General features: G+C 39.2%; 1 protein-coding gene across 3 annotated transcripts in view; it reads right to left on the bottom strand.

The window, feature by feature from the left end:
• Positions 1-18883, bottom strand: part of AGPS (alkylglycerone phosphate synthase) — a 141764-nt gene extending 122881 nt beyond the window's left edge. For 2 of the 3 annotated variants that reach the window (XM_063093742.1, XM_063093752.1), the window contains exon 1: positions 18586-18865. In XM_063093742.1, the coding sequence (XP_062949812.1) occupies positions 18586-18839 (254 nt within the window). In that variant the 5' untranslated portion in view covers positions 18840-18865. Of the gene's footprint in view, positions 1-18585 lie in introns of all 3 variants that reach the window. The other variant, XM_063093734.1, reaches the window with a different exon arrangement.
• Between the last annotated feature and the right edge of the window lie 615 nt (positions 18884-19498).

Below are 19498 nucleotides of genomic sequence, written 5' to 3'. Positions count from 1 at the left end.
CCTTGCAAAACTTGCACATTATCATGCGACACTTTGAACTTCAACATGAATTTCAATCTTCCCTCAATATCCCCATTGTAAAGTTTTTTAGCTCTAGTTGCCATAATAAAGATTTGGCCCTTCGATATAATAAGTTATTAATCAATTTTCTAATTCTTGCTGCTGTGATATTGTAAAATGGCTTAAATATGAGATTTAAGAATGCAGAAAGTTGTTCCCAAGAACAAGAAGAAGAGGAATTCACATGCTGTACTGGTAAGCTACTCCACAGAGCAATTATATACTAAGCTTTCACAGGTAATGCCAATACTACAGCCCAGCTATACAAATCCTAGGTATATACTGCAGAGAAATTCATCAACAGTTCCATAAGGGAACATGTTTGATATATTCCCTTTAGCACTGTTTGTAAGAGTAGCTGGAGACATTACTACAGGAATGGATAAGTAAAGAGGAAAACGCATTCTGTGAAATATTATGCAGTAATCAGAAGCAGTGAGGCAGACACATACACATAAGAATAGAAAAATGAAGAGATTTTTAAACGGCAGTGAACACAAAGAAAAAAATAAGATTCATATCATAATAGCCTTTAAGCAAATTAAAAATATATACACCAAATAACACTGAATATTTTATAAAACATACACATACATTTTCAAGAACATTCATGAGTGTCCATGGGAGAGGCTGATGGGATTAGGAATCAGAGACAGAAGAAAATAAAAAGAGAGGCTTCACGAAGACAAATGCCTTGAACTAAAAAAGTATAATTACCACAATACCCTGAACCTGAGGCAAATATGCTACTCAGCCCTTGAATCTCAGTTCAGTTTCTCTCTGTTCCAAGAAAACAATTCTTTCTTTTATACCTATGCAGAAATTCCATGATGGTTTAGTATAGAGCCCACTGTCAGGCTTCTTAGCAATCATTACAAGATTTTTTAATGATAGCACTCCATTACGAATGAGTCAGCTTCAAACATACAGTAAACCAAATACTCATACATGTTTAACTCTCTACAGTCAACTTGTTTTTATCTTTTTGTTTGTTTGTTTGTTTTTTTAAAAAGATGACAGGTAAGGGGATCTTAACCCTTGACCTGGTGTGGTCAGCACCATGCTCTCCCACGTGAGCTAACCAGCCATCCCTATATAGGGATCTGAACCCATGGCCTTGGTGTTATCAGCACCACACTCTCCCAAGTGAGCCACGGGCCGGCCCCAGTCAACTTGTTATAGTCTGCAATTAACTGGCACTATTTTAAAACTTGAAATCAAGGGCCAAAGATTGTGTCGCAAAGGTCCAGCTCTTAATACATTTGCTGCAGAAAAATGAAAGAAAAAGGAATGTACAGGTATAGGGGGTAAGTCTTGTAGACAGAGGCACAAGGAAGGGGTGAAAGAAAAGACGAGGGCAAGTAAGGGCAATGCCAGCCTTACACACTGGCAGAATAAACTGGCAGTCACTACTCCGAGCAATTAGGGTGCCTTTGCTTACCCCTAAACTTCTCTTACACCATACATCAAATTCTATCCATTATAGATTCATTATTGTTTGAATAACCTCTTTGAAAATAGAAACACAGACTATTAGTCATTTGTATCCATAGCAGTGTAAGTTACAAATATTTAATACTAGGACAGGTGTGCACACACACACTTAATACATGCTTGGCACCTGCCATTCTGAAGTCCTGGAAAAGCATAACTATACCCTCATGTGTTGATCTACATAATGAGGAAAACAATCCAAACAGCATGAGGGAGTTGTTTTAGCAACAACAGAGAGACATGGATATACTTCCCTTGACCATTTGTGTTCCCTGAACTACATTTTTAATTTCATGATTTTTTTCCTTTACTGTCTACTTGCAATCTAATCACTGTGGCAATTCTAGCAACCAACCCCAGACTTTACCACCCCCCAAACTCTACCACCAACTGGGAAAATGCCAATTCACTTTCACTGCTCCTTCCCTGCTTGCTAGTAACTGGAAAAGAAATTAAATCACAAGCTTATTATACTGACCAATCTGTAAGTGACCAAAGGTCATTTCTGGTATGGCCTTTCTCTTTTGCAGAAACGATAAAACTGAATGTAAAGAAAATATGAATGTTTCCAAAAATCTGTACATCATTTTAGCACAGAAATCAAGTCTGAGTTCTCTTTCCCAGCTGTCCTTTGGGGACAGACCACCAATACCCTTGGCAAGACCCTAAAAAGTCCGAGACTGAAATCCATACCTGCTTGATGTACATAGTATACTTATGTAAGAAGTGGCTTTTTTTTTTTTTTTACTTAAAACAATAATAATCAACAGTAGTCCCTTTTACTTTAAGAGACAGGTAGTTGGGATTACCTTTGCTTCTGGTGATCCCACGGAAAAAAATGAACCCCACAAGGTTTGGGGGAGAGAAAAAATACTAAAATCAGGACCCAATCACAACAACTGATGTTCTTAAACTCCTTGAAAATATAAAAATCCCCTTGGGTACTTATTTTGAAAGCAGAGCTCTGAATGCCACCCTAGACCTAGCCTATGATTAGAATCACTGGCAGTGGGGTCTCAGAATCTACATTTTGAACAAGCACCCCCAGGAAATTCTGATGAGGGCCACGCACAGACCACACTTGGGTAAGGACTACCTTAAGATGAGGAAAAGTTAAGAGAAGAAGCCTCATCTGTTCAATAGCCACAAAGGGATACAAAGCCCTAATGTAAATGGTTGAAAACCAAGTTGCTCTCACCCACACTTTACCAAAATCAGGAGATTGGAATTGAAAGAAAGAAAACAAAAAGTAAAAACTTTAAACTCACTGCACTATAGGAGACCATAGACCTGAGCAGAGCTCCACAACAAAACAAAGAGCAGCAAGACGGCAGAGTAGGGGCACTCACTATGTGGGAGACAGGAGAAAGGAGATAGGAGGAAACAGATTTGGTTCTATGACAGGGAAGTTGCACAAATCTATACCCAAATTTTACAAAGGGCTATCCTGGAAGAAGGAATGAAGCTATATGGAGATAATACTTTTTGATGCAAATTTTAGGAAATTTGATCTGTTATAGAGCTTTCTCTAGTTTATACATGTTGAAAATCTCACAAGTTATTTATCAAATAACTTTCCTTTAGCACAAGAATATGTTTATTCAAATTCCAATAAGTATTGTCTCCAAGGCCACATACCGTATAGAGGCAACAGTGAGCCATGACTGCTAAGAGCCACCATGAAGAGTTTCAAATGTGAAATAACACAACAGTGACCATCATGTGTGATACTGACAATCAGCCTACATTGCAATACAAGAAATTGATGATTTCAAAGTGTAATACTGCCATCATGTGTGAGACTGACAATCAGCCTACACTGCAGTACAAGAAACTGATGATTTCAAACTGATGAACCCAAAGGCTCTTCAGTCTTAGGGTTCTTCCATTTATCCCTAATTCATAAGATGATATTTATTAGAAATCTGTTTTCTCTATTAAAATACCATTGTTGCTACTGAGTACCTCCTGCTTCTTGCTGTGCTTCCACTTCAGAAATTATTTCAGCACTGGATTCTTATAACTCTTTTCAATACAGTTTACTGTGATAGTAATAGCATTGCATAATACTATAAAGCTCAGGGCTTTCCAATCATCATCTCATTTCCTTCTCACAATTCTGTGAAGTAGGTGTCATTATTCCTATTTAAAACATGAGAAAACAGGTCCAGAAAGATTGAGTAACTTGTCCAAGATGACACAAACAGTACATGATACAGCTAGGATTTAAACCATGGTCATCTGGCTCCAACACTCCTAACTACCAAGCTATGATTTCAATATACTGTGCTCACTGACTGTCACACAAGGAGTACAAAGTATTACTAGAGCTCAGGGAAAATAGTGTCCATCTCTGGCTAAGAGAAGACTTCATTGTGATGGCATTTAAATTTCCAATTCTTTGGAAGATGGTAGAAATTAGATAGCCAAGCAGGGACAGAAAAGAAAAGCAAAAGGACTTTCCCATCTAGTATAAACAGCCCAAATAAAGCACATGTGAGAAAGTCAGAGAGAACAGCAGAGAGCCTCGAATGTCAAATTAGAGAGACTGAGTTTTATTACTTCAGTAATCAGTAGGAAGCAAGAGGACCAAAACCGTATTTTCCATGTTCCATGCTGTCACCAAAATAAAAATCTAAGTGACTGCTTTAAAACTTTACTGGCTGCAATGTGGATGAAAACTCCAATTCCTAAACATAGCTCCCATCTATATTTTCACCTTCCTTAACAGCTATTCCTAGCCACATTAAAAGTTAGCACAATTCCTTACACGTGCCATGCCCTATAATGTCTGCTTATCTTTGCGCTTGCTACATATCCCCTTCTCTCCCTAGAGAACTCCTACTTATCCATCAAGAACCAACGCAAAAGTCACTTTTATAAAGACTTTCTTATCTTCCTCAAGAATTTATGGCTCCTTCTTCTGTGTACATTGATTATAGCATTTACTACATCATATCGCCTACATATCTTGTCTATATATTTCCATTCAATGTCAATCATTTTTGCAATGTTAGAATGTAGCAGAGCAGGGGCAGGCAGCAAATACTCACACTTTTCCTGAACAAAGATTGGCCTGGCAATGGAATGGAAAATTATTTGAAAGAAAGAAAATGAATAAAGGGAAACCAGGATAGATGTGAGACAATTAAGATTTCATCTAGGTTGCTGGTGATGGGAGAAAAGCAAAAGTGTCTCGATTCTCAATCACAGCTAATAGAATCTATCTGATTTGTCAATGGACTAGAAAAGGGGTGAGGAATGCAGCTCAGCAAAATCTTATGACTGAGATGTGGGGCTTGGGTGTCTAAATAACGGTGGAAGTAAATAAAAATAGTAGAGTGCATAGTGGGATTGAAATAATAACCTTATACATACATGCTGAGTTGGAGAAATCAGCAAGACTTTCAGAGAGAAATGTCCAATAATTAAAGATGTAAAAATGGAAGTTGAAAGAGTTAGAGATATTAACTTATTAACTAAAAGTTCCCCCCAATAGTGGTGAAAGTGAATATAGTCCAAGTAGATGAGATTATTAAGGAAGAAAATGTAGAAGAAATGACTAAGAATTAATCTGAGAGATTTGTAAGAAGTAGAAGGAAGTGAGCAAAGGCATGGCCAGAAAGATAAGAAGGGTAGGGAAAAAATCCAGGATACAGCAATTACATGGGAGCTAAGGAGAGAGATAAGAATATCTACCAGGTATTGGGAACTGGTCAAGAGGATGATTAAGGAGTTTATATAATTAGGTTACTAGTGGCTTTAAAGAGGGCCTTTTCAAAAGAGTTATAGAGGCAGAAAACAATTTCAAAAAGTTATCTGGGCCGACCCCGTGGCGCACTCGGGCTAGTGCAGCACTGGGAGCGCAGCGGTGCTCCCACCGCGGGTTCGGATCCTATATAGGGATGGCTGGTGCGCTCACTGGCTGAGCGTGGTGCGGTTGACGCCGAGCCAAGGGTTGCGATCCCCTTACCGGTCACAAAAAAAAGACAAAAAAAAAAAAGTTATCTGATCATGCTTTTAAGCAGCAGGAAAAGCCAACAGAGAAAAAGACTGATGACTCAAGAGGAAAATAAATAGCATAACTCATGGAGTGGCAGTCCAGAGAAGGAAACTTCAAAAATGATGAGCAGATAATCTGGTTGTGACATCTTTCAATGCATGATAGCTCATCAATTCAGTTCATTTAGCTGCGTGGGGGATTTGTTTTGTGATCACTTCCTTCCAAGCAATAGCTGATTAGAGCAATGTAGACATGTGACCCAGGTATTGGAAAGAAGGGGGTTCATTTATTGTGTGCTATTGGCTAAATATCCTGAAGGAGTAGGGTGGCCATATTTTACCATTTGGAAAAAAGAGCAGAAAAGGCTGATCTGCTTACAGAAGCGTGCAGCAGATAACAGCAAGAAGTGATGTTAGCAAGAAACATGATGGCTTTCTGGTTATTAGTTCTAATTCCATCTTGAGGTCAACCTCCATTTTTGCCCTTGGGTGCTCTGGTGCCTCTGTATTATTATAATAAATTCCCCTTTTCTGCTTTAACCTAGTTCAAATTAAAACTTGTAACCAATATCCTTCCTAATTAAAACATGTACTGAAAAAGCAAGAATTCCTTTTTTTAAAAAAGTTACCAATTTCATAAAATCTGAAGGTAGGTATGGAAAACTAGAATATGTCTTTTGAAAATAATGGCAGATGGTGGGCAAAAACTTGGAAATAAAACCAAAATTAGACTAGCAGTCTAGTATTTGTGAAGCCACAATTACATTGTGAAGACAAAGCCAACAAACACTATCTGGAAATCAAAACGAAGTGATACAAAAAAACAAAAGCAGAACCTATCTGAAGGAGATTTTACTTCAAAGATAAAGTTATCGATTTATTTTAAAATGCATCAAAAATAACAGATTAATACTGGATGGAGAAAAAAATGGATTGATGAACAGTCAAGCAAACACAACAAAATGTTTAATGGTAGAATCTAGGTAGTTGGTACACAAATGTTTACTGTAAAGTTCAACTTCACAATATGTTTAAATTTTTTCAAAATAAAATGTTGGAAGGAAAATGAAAACGGTTGACACTATAATCCTTAAAGTATATCACCTCATATAATGGGATTTGTCTGAACAGTAAATAGCAGCCATTTGGCTGAATAAGCATAAAGTGTACATTATTTACTGAGAGTAATAAATGGTTTAAATCGGTACATCTAAGCTGGTTGCCTCAGTTCTCCCTCCTCCTCATCACCCCAGAGGCCCTGGCAGGGTTAAGCACTGTTCCCCAGGCTCTCTGTGGTAATGTTTTGGTTTCCCCTTAGAGGCTCAGGCCAAAACATCTAATTTCCTTTATCTGAATTTCTGGAAAGCTGCTTTCTTAAATTACAAGATATAAATCTGCTCAAATGCAACATAAGTCTTTTTCCAAGGAATCCAATTATTTTCAATACTTTATTCTTGGTCAGAATTTAGCCCAAATAAGCAGTTGTCCTTTATTTTTACCTCTGTCCAATGGGATGAATGAATGATGTATTCTAATATTCTTTGACTAATTAAGGCCCTTTTTTAAAAATATGCCTTAAGGAAATTATTAAGGATTTAATTAACTGTAAAAAGTTTATCATATCATTCCTTATAATAGGAAAAAACTGTTAACAATTAAATGTAATACTATACTGGTTAAATAAGTTGTAGTACCTACATATAATACTTCTTGAGTGACTGCAAATGTTTCACATCAATATTTCTTGAATGGAATGTTATACACAAGATAGTGAATGAAAAATGGTGGTTTCAAGACATTACTGCATGACCTTCCACATACGTTTACATCTGAAAGGGTATATGTCAAGGTGCTACAGTGGTTATCTCTTAATTAGGTTGGATGTTAGTCTTCATTCTGATTATCTATTACTTTCTATTTTTCTGCAACAAAATGCATAATGTTTCAGAATAACAAAATTATTTATCTTTCCATTTTCTCTATAATTGTAAAATAACTGCTGGACATTATGCTGCTAGCACAGTAAGACTTCTAAATGCTACCCAGATGGATGAAGGCTCCCATCATTACTGTAGCCAACTGCCACACCAGTTTTATAAACTTTATTATACTGCCCAAATATTTCTACCCTAATTCTTATAATTCTGTTCTCATCCAAATGCTCCCATCAATGTTTTCAACCTCAGATTTAAGAATTTTCACATAACCTCTCGACACAGAATAGTATTCTATCAACGCTTTTACACTATGTTTCCTTGAAATAAAGTTGCCCTTCCATTGCTGTACCAGTCACTATTCCCCGACCATACCTCTCTTGTAGCACTTAGCACCACGTAGTAACAGAAGACACATCAGTCTTCCATAGTAGGCCTACATGTCCCAGAAGGCAAAAACTATCTGTCAATCCTCCCCAGTACTTAGCACATAGAAGATACTGAATAAATTGTCAACAAACTTGGGTAAATGAAGTTTCAAACAGGTGAGGAGACAGGTGGAGCACCTACTGATTTAAATGAATTAAAGGCTCCAGACCCAGATATTACATCCCATTACCCTTAGCATTCAACAGTATGATTTTAGAGCTAGTGTCCATAACCAAAGAATTCATGAGGAAAAGGGAAAGGAAGACCAACTAATGCCTCCCCGATTCTCAAAATTAAAAAGAAAAGAAAGATCCCAGAAACAACAGACCCTGAAACCTAGTGCCAATCTACGGAAGCAAAAATCTTCCACAGAATGGCACAGGAAAGGTGTGGAAGCTGAAAAATGTGACATAAATGAGAGACCTTGTCTAAAACAGTAGGAGAGATGGATAAATTAGAAGCTAAGGTTTAAAAGTACAGGCTTTAAACAGTGGTTAGGAGTGAGGGGATGTGAACTGACTCCAGCTACATTAGTCCCCTTGTTGCTCTCCTAATATGCCTCACATGCACTTTCCTTCACTTTGCACACACTATTGCTCTTCCCGGAACATTCATTTGCCTAGACAGCCATATGCCTAAATTCTCTCATCTCCTTCAAATATTTGCTCAAATGTCACATTCTCAGTGACATCCTATTTAAAACTTGAACCCTACCCCCTCACCCTCTCTTTTTATTTTTTCTATAGCACTTATCACCTTCTAATACACTTAATAATTTGCTTACTATGTTTAATTATTCACTTCATCCATTAGAATGTAAGATCCATGAGGGCAGAGATCTTTGTCCATTTTGTTCACTGATGTAGTCTAGCCCAAGTACCTAGAACACAAGTGACCAATAAATACTTGTTTAATGAAATGGATGTCAAAGATTGTGAAGAACTGTAGAGAGCACTAACATTTATAAAACAAATGTATTTCACAGGGCCTATTCTCCAAAGCCCTGTAGTCTCGGGTTTAGCCTAACCTTTTGGAATTACATATAGAAATGTTAAATTTGCAAAAGACAGGAAACTTTCCTCAGGCTACAGTCTCTGTTACAGGTAGAGAATTGCTGGCTCAAGGACAGATGTCCTTGGTTAACATACTGATTGATAGGTAAAATACCACGGAAATTGCTGTAGGGAAAAACAGTGTTTGCTAAGATCAAGCTTTTGTTGGTGGATCAACTTAATCTCTTGCAAATTGCATTATGGAATGTCACTTTGCTTGTTTCACTGATGTTACCAGCCTCTACTGTTAAACTATACTTGGCCATAACCCCACCTATGTTCTTTTCCTGTAACTTCCTGGTCTGCAGAATAAATGTGGGGAGAGAAACCCAGCGCATGGTTAATTTCCAAAGGAAGGAATGCCTCTCTCTTGAGGGTTCCGGGAAATTAACCCCTTCGAGGTCTCTCACTGCTCGGAAGAAATGGGCTTTGAGTAATCCTTTTTGCGGCTCCATCACCCAGGGGAAGAGAGGTGATAAATCCGTGTGAGGCAAAGCAACAAAGAACAATGAATAGGGCTTGGTGATATCAGTACAATATCAAGGAAAAAGCTCTAGACTTGAGATAAAAAAATCTAGATCCATAAATGTCTCAGTGGGAACGAACACCTTTTCACAAACACAGCAATCTGTGACATGAGATAATATTAAATTGTATGAAACTTCTAAAGGTATTTTCAAGTCTAGCCTCACTGCAACAAGTCCAGGATGCTGCTGTCTCCTGCCCCTGGCCCAGGTCTCTGCCTGTCCTGGAGCACTGGTCAGGGGCAGACATGGCTCCCTCACCCAGCGCCACTCACAAGGGAAAGCTCAACATGACTGGAAGCAAACAAAAATAAATGCCTTTGCTCAAACACAACCTATACTGTTAAATTAAAGTAAATTACAATCAAAATCTGAAAAAAAAATCTGGATCCAAATCTAAGCTCTACCACTCACTAGCTAGAAAGTGACTGTTTTCTGGCAAATGCCTATGAATTTCAGTTCCTCGTCTGTGAAAGGGTGGTTGTAAGGATCAGATGACATAAATACGTATAAAAGCAACAAGATAACTGTAGAATTCTTAATTTGAATAAGTTAATTCAAAGAGAGTGTTCAGCCTTAAAAGAATGAAAAGAAGTTCCAGATTAAGGGTTGAAGTACGTGACTGTGATTAACACTAAGAGAAATACGAAAACCCAGAAAAGTAACTTCATTTTAGAGAAAGTATAGATAATGAGTTAGGTTTCAGTCCACAGTTGTACTGTCCAACATGTTATCACTAGCCACATGAGCCTACTTAAATGTAAATTAATTAAAATTTTTAAAATTTAAAATTCAAGTCCTTAGTCATATTAGCCTTAATTCAAGTGCTTAACAGCCACACATGGTTAGTGGCCACTGCACCACATAGTGCAGATTATAAAACATGTCTATGATCACAGAAAGCTCCTTTTGGGTAGTGCTGATTTATAAAATTTGAGTTGACGGCAAAATATCCAGTCAAGAGAATATGTGACTAGCTTAAGACATGAGGTATTCACAAGGGTGTCTCTTAAATATCCCTGATGCTGGATTCCTGTAAAGTTCAAGCACCTTCAGAAGAAATGCAAAATCCAACCAGGTAATCAATCTGAGTGGGAGCTGCAAACTTCTATGAATATAATGAATTACATAATTCATATTACTTGATTCTGAGGTCCTGGGATACAAGAATACTCCTCCACTTGATGATATGAAATCACTGACACGGCAACTATAAATAGAATTTGGAGCTTTCCAACGAGGTTGCTGACAAGAATCTGCTCAGCATCCTGGCCAAAACTTCTGGTTAGTAACTTCAAACATGCTGGCAAGACCAAATATTACATGCAATCATATTTTTCTTAGTGAATAACAAGATGATATCTACAGCTCCAAATGTCACCCGGGAGGCAAGTCTCTCATCAAAAGTAACCGCAGTTACTGAAATAATAGTTCCCTTTCTTAATGAGTAAGCATATTTCAACTACAGAAAGATCCAGAATTAAATATACAAATGCTTAAGAGAAGAGAATCAAAGGCAGATGTTTATGTTTTTGTTTTAAGAAAACTATGCTGGGCTGGCCATTTAACTCAGTTGGTTACAGTGCAGCTTTATAACACCAAGGTCATGGGTTCTGATCCCAATATCAGCCAGCTGCAAAAACAAAAAACTATGCAAAAACTGATCTTTCATATGGTCCTTACAAAATTTAAGAGAATCCGGCCTTTAAGAATGACTGACTTGTAATGCAAATTTAAAATGTATGATTGGGTAATAGATTTAGATTTGTGGTTTTAAACTGAAATCTTCTAAGTTCACAAATAATATTTGTACATTTCAAGAACTTCAAGGTTAAATACTAAAATAAATAACTATTCAAACCAAAACGTAGCAATCACCTAAATGCTCACCAATAACAGAATGGATAAACTATTGTATATATCCACCTACAGGGATAATATTCAGCAAGGAGGATGAACAAAACACAATTTAGACGCAACAACATGGATGACTATTGTGAACATAATACCAAGAAGCCAACTGCATAATTCCATTATATGATTCCATTTATATTAAGTTCAAACAGGCAAATCTACACTATGGTGTTAGAAGTCAAGATAGTAGAGCCATTGGAAGGAGCATAAAGGGGGCTCATAGGGTACTGTAATGTTGTTGCTTAATTTAAATACAAGACGGATGTGTTCACTTTGCGAAATTAATTAAGCTGTAAACTTACAACCTGTGCATTTATTTTAGAAATAAATTATATAATAGTTTAATAAAGTTTAACAAGTTAATAAGTATATATATATATATATATATATATATATAAACATTTATAACTATTCAAATGAGGTTTTAATTCATATACCACACCCAAATTTTAATCCATGTACCACACCTGATAGTCTCAGGACCATCAGTCTATATAAACTACACTTTGGGAAACACAAACATATCAAAGAGAATGGGAGGGGAAGGACACAATCCCAGAATAGCAATAATTTTGATGTGTAGCTAGAGTACATGGCAGATATCAAGAAAATAAGAGAAGGGCATAAAAGGCTGATTAGGACAGATCTTCCTGGCGGACCTTAACTACCCTATCAAGAAAATTGTGTTACATATTCAGTAGGCAATGGGAATAGCACATGCTAATGAGGCAGGTGGAAGTCTCAGCCCTTTCCCCTAATTTCTCCATTCCAGCAATACCTCCATTCTCCAGACTCCAGTTTCCAATGTGGAAAGACTTCAGCGAGAGTAATGGTTCTGGCCTCTTCCCAGCCTTTACACACTCACTCTTTTTCATGGGAGGAGTAATTTAACAGGCCAGTAAATTCTGAGAGAAGGCACCAAGCACCTAGGGTCAGCCCTTTCTCTCTCTTTTGAATCTACCCACCACAGTGGTTATTCTCTAATGTTTCAGTGGCGTGTGTTAGGTTTACTGGAGCTGGCCCTGGCCATGCGCCTGCAGAGGAGGCCTTCTGCGGTCCAGCACTGCCTGTGATGCAGTCTGTCTAATTCAGGGTAAATATCAGGAAGTTCTTCCAAACCATGTTCTCCAACCAGCTTTATCATCAATAAAGCTGACATTTTTACCTCCATCTGTCTATATCCTATGTCTTACCTCTAAACTGATTCTGAACTCAGATATTGGGACAGGGATATGATGAATTACCCGTAAAACTCAACAAATAAAGAGAGCACTAAAGCGGGGAGGGCAACTACTTCTTTACGCCTACTCAGGATCCTTTGATTTGGTTAAAGGTTGAAATTAACATACTATCTGATGAACAGAAGGTATCTTCTCAAATAACAAGGAAATAAAGTCAAAAGGAGTAATAGTTGCTTAGCGCTTGCTTTTAAGGTGTTCCGTAAAGTATCGCATCTGACTACAACAGAACTCCATTTCTCTGCAGCCTAAAAACAGACCATTTAATTTATTCCCAGATATTTTTATTAAGTAACTACAGGGTAGATGGATGTACAGTAAGTAATTTCCTGACATAAAGAAGTCTACTTGGAGAAGGTGTAGTCCATCTTAAAATGCAATCTAGAGAAGTATGATACCAAATGAACATGGAGATTAAGTCTTCAGAGTTTCTTGTTCATTCACAGTCCAAAGACAGAGTTAGCTTACAGCTAAGCAATAAATCCTCCATGACCTCTTCTCCTCCTTTCTCCTCGGATCTTGGGTCTCCCAAATTCTTCCTTCTCATTCCCTTTTCTTCCCAAAACTGTCTTCTCCCACAAGTCAAACAGCAAAATTCACTCACAAAAGGAATTTTTTCTTTTGGTCTTTTTACACCATCCATTATGTTTTCTTAAATTATGAATTCCATTTTGACAAGATATGTTTCATAACTTATCCAATAAGTACAACATAAACTAATGCCTTCTGAACTATATGAAACAGTATCTGATAATGATCTGTGATAATTATTTTGTGATAATAATCACAAAAGGTCTGAAACTTGGCCTGAAGCAACTTGATGAACAGTGAGTAGATTATCTTCCCCCAGGGAACACCACCAAGTGCGACAATACAGCATAGGGGAAAGAACATGGGCTCTAGAGCAACACCAGTGTTGAAATGCGGTCTCTTTCATTTCACAGTTGCATGACCTTACACAAATCAACTTCCCTGAGCCTCTACTTCCTCACCTACAACATACATGTAGGATCACCTATTTTCAGAGGTGCTATGAAAATTAAATGAGATAACGTACATAAGCTTTAGCTGTGCCTGGCATATTAGGACTCAAATTAAGACTCCTATTACTACAGATTGAGCATCCCTAATCTAAAAATCCAAAACGCTCCAAAACCCAAAGCTTTTGAGCCCCAACATGATACTCTAAGGAAATGCTCACTGGGAGAATTTCAGTTTTTCCGATTAGGGATGCTCAACCAGTACGTATTTTGAAAATGTTCCAAAATCCAAAAACATCCGAAACCTGAAACACTTCTGGTCCCAAGCATTTTGGATAACAGATACTCAACCTACACTACCACTAGAATTCCTAGCTAAGAACTCAAAGTAGACTAAGTATTTCATTCAACATTAACTATCAAAATAAACTCTAATTTTGCCAAATGATGTTAAGTCATAAGTCAGGTTACTTGTGCAAGTAACACCTGTGCAAATGCATCAGCTCTTGCAGGCTTCGGGATGTCCTCCAGGGAAACATTTACAAGAGATTAACTGAGCTTTTTTCCTTCCAGAAAACATCTGCCAAAGCTTCTAGAAAACATCTGCCATCTTCTACCAACATAATAATAATGTTAAAGAATACATTATTTTTTGAAGAATGGCATATGTAATTAACATTATAAGCAAGTAAATTAAACACTCAGTAGCATTCTTAATCAGATATCCTTTGGCCTGAACCAGAAGAGTTTATAACCTCTGTAAAAATTACCATAGAGCAGTTCTTTCTAATGCAAACCACAATGTGGTTGAATGCGGTGTTTCCGTGGTGTAGTGGTTATCACGCTCGCCTAACACAATGTGGTTGAAGCCAAAGTTACAAGTGGGAAAGTGGTTAGCAGTGTGGAGGGACGAAAGTCAGCAAGGAATTTCTTTCTTCTCTTTTTCACATTTCAACAGCTTAAAAAAAACACAAAAAAGTGAAAAAAATCCAAGACCAAGGCATAAAAATGTCACATACATAATTAACATTTACTATGATTTTTAAGAATCTAAAATTACATTCAGAAGCAAGGTCAAAAAGAAACTATACATAGAGTTAACATACACTTAAAGAAAAAGGGAGGGCCCAAAAGTAAACCATCACACTCAAAACTGCTCAGCAATTTCAAGTAATGAAAATATATGTTCCTGGATAGAAGTAAATGGAACCAACTCATGGGAGACCACGTGACAAGTAAGCAACAGGTCTTAATTGGTCAATCCTCTTATATGTCCACATACCTAAGGATTCTGTCATCCTTTTCTACTTTCATTTGGTCTCCAAACTCCCAAGGCATTAATTTAGTCACATAATTTTTTTCTTAATCCCATAACTTTAAAGTATTACCTAATATACTAACTTACAAAACTCTCAAACCCACCCTTTCCTCCTCATTCTCACCACTACCGTCTTGGTTTAATCCTTCATTATTTCTCATCTATTGTGCTACAACAGCCTCCCCTAACTGATCTCCCTATTGAATACCCTTCTTTAATCTATTCTTAACACTGCAGCTGGAGCGACTTCTCTTAAATGCAAACCCAATCTGATCATGTCTCTTCCCAGCTTAATTCCTTCCATGGCTCTCTATCACCTAGCCCACTCAGCTGCTTCATTTTTCTTCATCAAATTTAATCACCATTTGACATACCATATTACTTGTTTGTTCACTGTCTCCACACCAACTAGAATATAAGTTCCATAAAGGCAGAGTTTTTGCTCACTGCTGTTGCATGCACGAATGAGTGAATGAATGAATAAATGAATGAATGGACTGACCACCTACAAGCCAAAGGCCTCCCTAACCTGCCACTACCCTCTTTTCACTTTACTCCCATACTTCTACCAATATTGAATTGTCTACTTACCTAAATACAATATGCACTTTCATGCCCCCTTGCTTTGCCATATGCTGTTCCCTTTGCCTGGAATATAAACTCTCCTCACTATCCAATCAACCTGCCAAATTATCACCTTCCCCAGACCCCCTAGCTAGTTTATCACTCTTTCTTTCCTTTGTGCTACATCTGTACCTACATCTGCAGTGGCTCTAATCAAACTGTACTGGAATGTGTATCTCCCTTTCTAGATTTTGAGTTCTTTGAGACAAGGACTATTTATTTATCTCTTTACCTACTGTGCCTAGCACAGTACCTGTCATAAAGCAACTACTTTATAAATGTTGAGTAAATTAATGCATGCATGACTATTCTGTAAGAGGAATGAAAACATGAAGTTTCAAGAAGTGACTACTCCAAATCCATAATGAATTTAAGTACAAAAAGCCATGTGATGAAACAATTACAACCAATGCTGTTGTCAAGAGTAACAAAAGGGGAGAAGTAATACACATCACCAAATGATTCGAAGTTAATTGATATATGGCCATACTCGTACCTTATTGGATATACACTCTGGCTCCTCCTTGCTCCATCATTTGCCTTTCCTTTAGGCTCAGTTCTGTTGCTGGCAACTGAGGCCCCAGCTAAGCAACAGGAAGTAGAAGGTAGATGTGGGTTCCCCATAAATAATCTATCCAGTAGATCACTCTCTGAGGCAGAATATTTCATCTAATACAAGTTTTTGTGCTCCCTCATATTTTGGCTGAACTTCTAAGTACTTGTACATGACTACATCTTACTTATCACTAGCCACTTAACCCTGAACCAAAGACCAGAATTTCCCACCAGCTGTAACCTATGCCATAAATGGGTTGCAGTTGTGCCTACTATTGATGCATTCAGTCCTTGGAGCAGCCACATGGGAGACCAGTCACCTTCAGCCATGAGAAGCCTCATCCATTACCCCAGTGTGCCTTACAAACATTACTACTTTTTCTCTGAATACTGCAAACCAAGGCCACTAATCCAACCATAAGGAAAATCTGCCCTCCTACTTAGTTCTAAGAGTGTAAACTCACATACAAATGTACACACAGATGGTTACAAATGAGTAGGCATAAGAGTACATGAAGTTCGTTTTAAAAAGTTCAAAAACTTTTAAATCCAGGGACAGCTAAAATAACATCAAGTGATGCCAAAGGACGAGATGTGATCCCTCATGCCTCCCTCCCCCACCACTTAGTAACCAAGTTCTGGAACATTTACCTCCCAATAGCTTTTCAAATAGGGTGCCTACTATCAATACATGCCTTAGTTCAGAATCCCAGCATTCTCATTGGTATAACAGTCTCCTAGTTAGTCTCTCTGTCTTTGGACACAATGAAAATTGCAGTTACCATTTGTTGAGGGGTTATGGAACAGGCATTGCATGAAGCACTTGATCATTTAACCCCATATTTTTCAGTTTTCACAACACTGCAAAGCAGAAATTGTCTTCATTTTTACAAATGAAGGGATGAAGCTCTGAGAGAGATTAAATGACTTAACCAAGGTAACACAGCAGAAATTGTGTAGCGGAAATTCAAACCAAGGTCCATGTTCCCAGCCATTATATTGCTAAACTGCTCATCTAAAAGGTAAATCTAATCATGTTTCCCTCCACATAAAATCCTTTACAACAAGACTCACCTCTCCAGCCTTCATCCCCTGTCATTCTCATTTCCACCTGCCACACTTGACTCCCAGCAGTTCTCTAAAAAAAAATCTGTTTCTTACTTCTTTACCTGTGAACTGTTTGTCTGCTAAAAACACTTTTCCCCTTTAGCAGGCTATTTCCAACACAAACTTAAAGACTTACTCAGACAATATGGACAGCTTTGCCCTAACAAACACACCCAAACCTGGGTTAAGTCACCATGTGCTACAGTTATCAACGAAGCTTCTTATCACACTGTATTGTAACTTTTCTTACTAGGCTATTAGTTCCTTAAAAGTAAATACTGCATTTTTAAATCTCTGTATTGCTGGCACAATGTGTATGTAATAGAGTAAGGACTCATGTATGTTCAATTAATGGATTAATTCATCAGAAGCAGTACAGCTTAAGAACTTGGCCCAAAGGTCAACATGATATGCTTTCAAACTCTAACCTGCCATAGTATACCTGCCAAACTTGCAGCACACTTCATCTTTTTTTAACTTCTTGTCTGTAAATGGGAGAAAACTGCACCGACCTCATGGCTTGGGAAGAAGCAAAAGAAATAATGGATTTAGCATAATCTCTGGCACACTGAAAGTACACATTAAACATTAGCAATACCTTTTTTCACTTTCAAAGTTTATCCACGCTATATCTCAGAAGCTACGTCTCAGAAAATAACTACACCCATTAGCTTTCCTCAGAGATTAAGATTACCCAAAAAAGTCGGAAGTCAAGATTTCTTACAAACATCCCTCATGTACAGACCCTGTCTTTTATATCTGGTTACACAGAGCTCAGCAGCTATAATACCACACCCTAAATCACTAACTAGTATTTGCAGTTCATTATCATCGGTTTCCTCCCTTCCAATCAAAGATCATGCCGCTAAACCGGGGGAAACTTACACCTCAGAAACGAATCAAAACATTTTTCCAGGGCACGACCCCCGCACCCACGCTTCCAAGAACTACCAGAGATCCCTGTAATCATCTCCTACAAACTTAAATCTCGGAAAGCATAAAAGAACCCCTGCCACCCATTCCAAGACCTTAGCCCCCAAAGTATTCATGCAAAATAGCGAATTCCTGACATTAAGAACCCAAGAAAAAAGGATCCCTTTAAACCCTTCCCCTATAAGCGTTCTTCAGGTCTGTTACCCTCAAAGTGACCAAAATCCACTCTCATCCCGCCCCCTTCTTGACAGAGTCCGAGGTCTGGTCCACTCTCGTAAGAGAGGTGGCTCCCTACCTCAAGGGACTGGGATGCCTTCCGCTAGCCCTTAACACCTCCCTTCCCATTTCTACTTTGCCCTTCCGCAGCACAGGCCCGACCTGGTCCCTCTCGGCCAGCTCCCTTCCACAGACCGCTACTCACCGCTTCTTGGGGATGGTGCCAGACTCCGGCGCGGCGGGAGTGGTCGTGGGCGCCGCCGTGGCCGCCGAGGCGGCTCTCCGCGCTTTGCACTCATTGGTACTCAGATCCTCCTGGGGCCGGCCCAGCAGATGGCCCGAGAGAACCCGCAGCCTCCGCCCGGCGCGGTCCGGGTCCCGGTCCCGGTCCGCTGCAGAGTCTGAGCTCACGCTTGCGCCAGCGCCCGTCCCGCCCGAGGTAGCCGCCGCCTCCGCCATGGCTTCCGCCTTGAGCCGACGCCGGGGACCACTGGGCGCGGGTGAAAGGTCACTCAGAGCCGCGCCAGGCGCGACCATTCGCTGCGGCGCATCCCGGCAGCCACCGCGGCGACTGGGCGGCGGGTGCCATGCGCCGGGAGCTTCTTATTCTCCGACCCCGCCCACCGCCGCCCCCGCCCGCCCGCGCCGGTCACGCCCTGGGCCGCGCGCACCTGCTGAGCAGGTGAGTTTGAGCCAACTCCGATTGGCCCGTCGCGGGGTAGCTGGACCAGGAGTCAAGTCACACGCGCCCCCGAGGTGTACTGTAATCCGGGGTGGTGTCTGTCCTCGGGTGTGGCCTGGGCTTCTGGAGGCGCTTTCGGGAGCAGCCGCCTTGGAGCAGGAAGAGTAGGCGGTGCTGCTGCACCTGACAACGCGGCCAGCTCGGTCCTTATTCTAGAAAAGATCCTAGTGTTCCACCTCTGCTCTCCCGTCCTGCGGATCGCTACAGTGACTTGAAACTGACCCTCATTGCCTCTGACTGTTAGAACAAATAGCTCTATCTTTGTCTCATTTCTTATAGCATACTTCGTGCTTAATGCTAGATATCAAGTAAGTAATCTCCTATTTACAGACGAAAAAACTGAGGCCCAGAGACTTATCTAATTTACCCGAGGATA

This window comes from Cynocephalus volans, chromosome 1 (genome assembly GCF_027409185.1).
Source record: "Cynocephalus volans isolate mCynVol1 chromosome 1, mCynVol1.pri, whole genome shotgun sequence".
In the NCBI taxonomy this organism is placed as follows: domain Eukaryota; kingdom Metazoa; phylum Chordata; class Mammalia; order Dermoptera; family Cynocephalidae; genus Cynocephalus; species Cynocephalus volans.
This window is presented reverse-complemented; position numbering and strand designations above follow the sequence as displayed.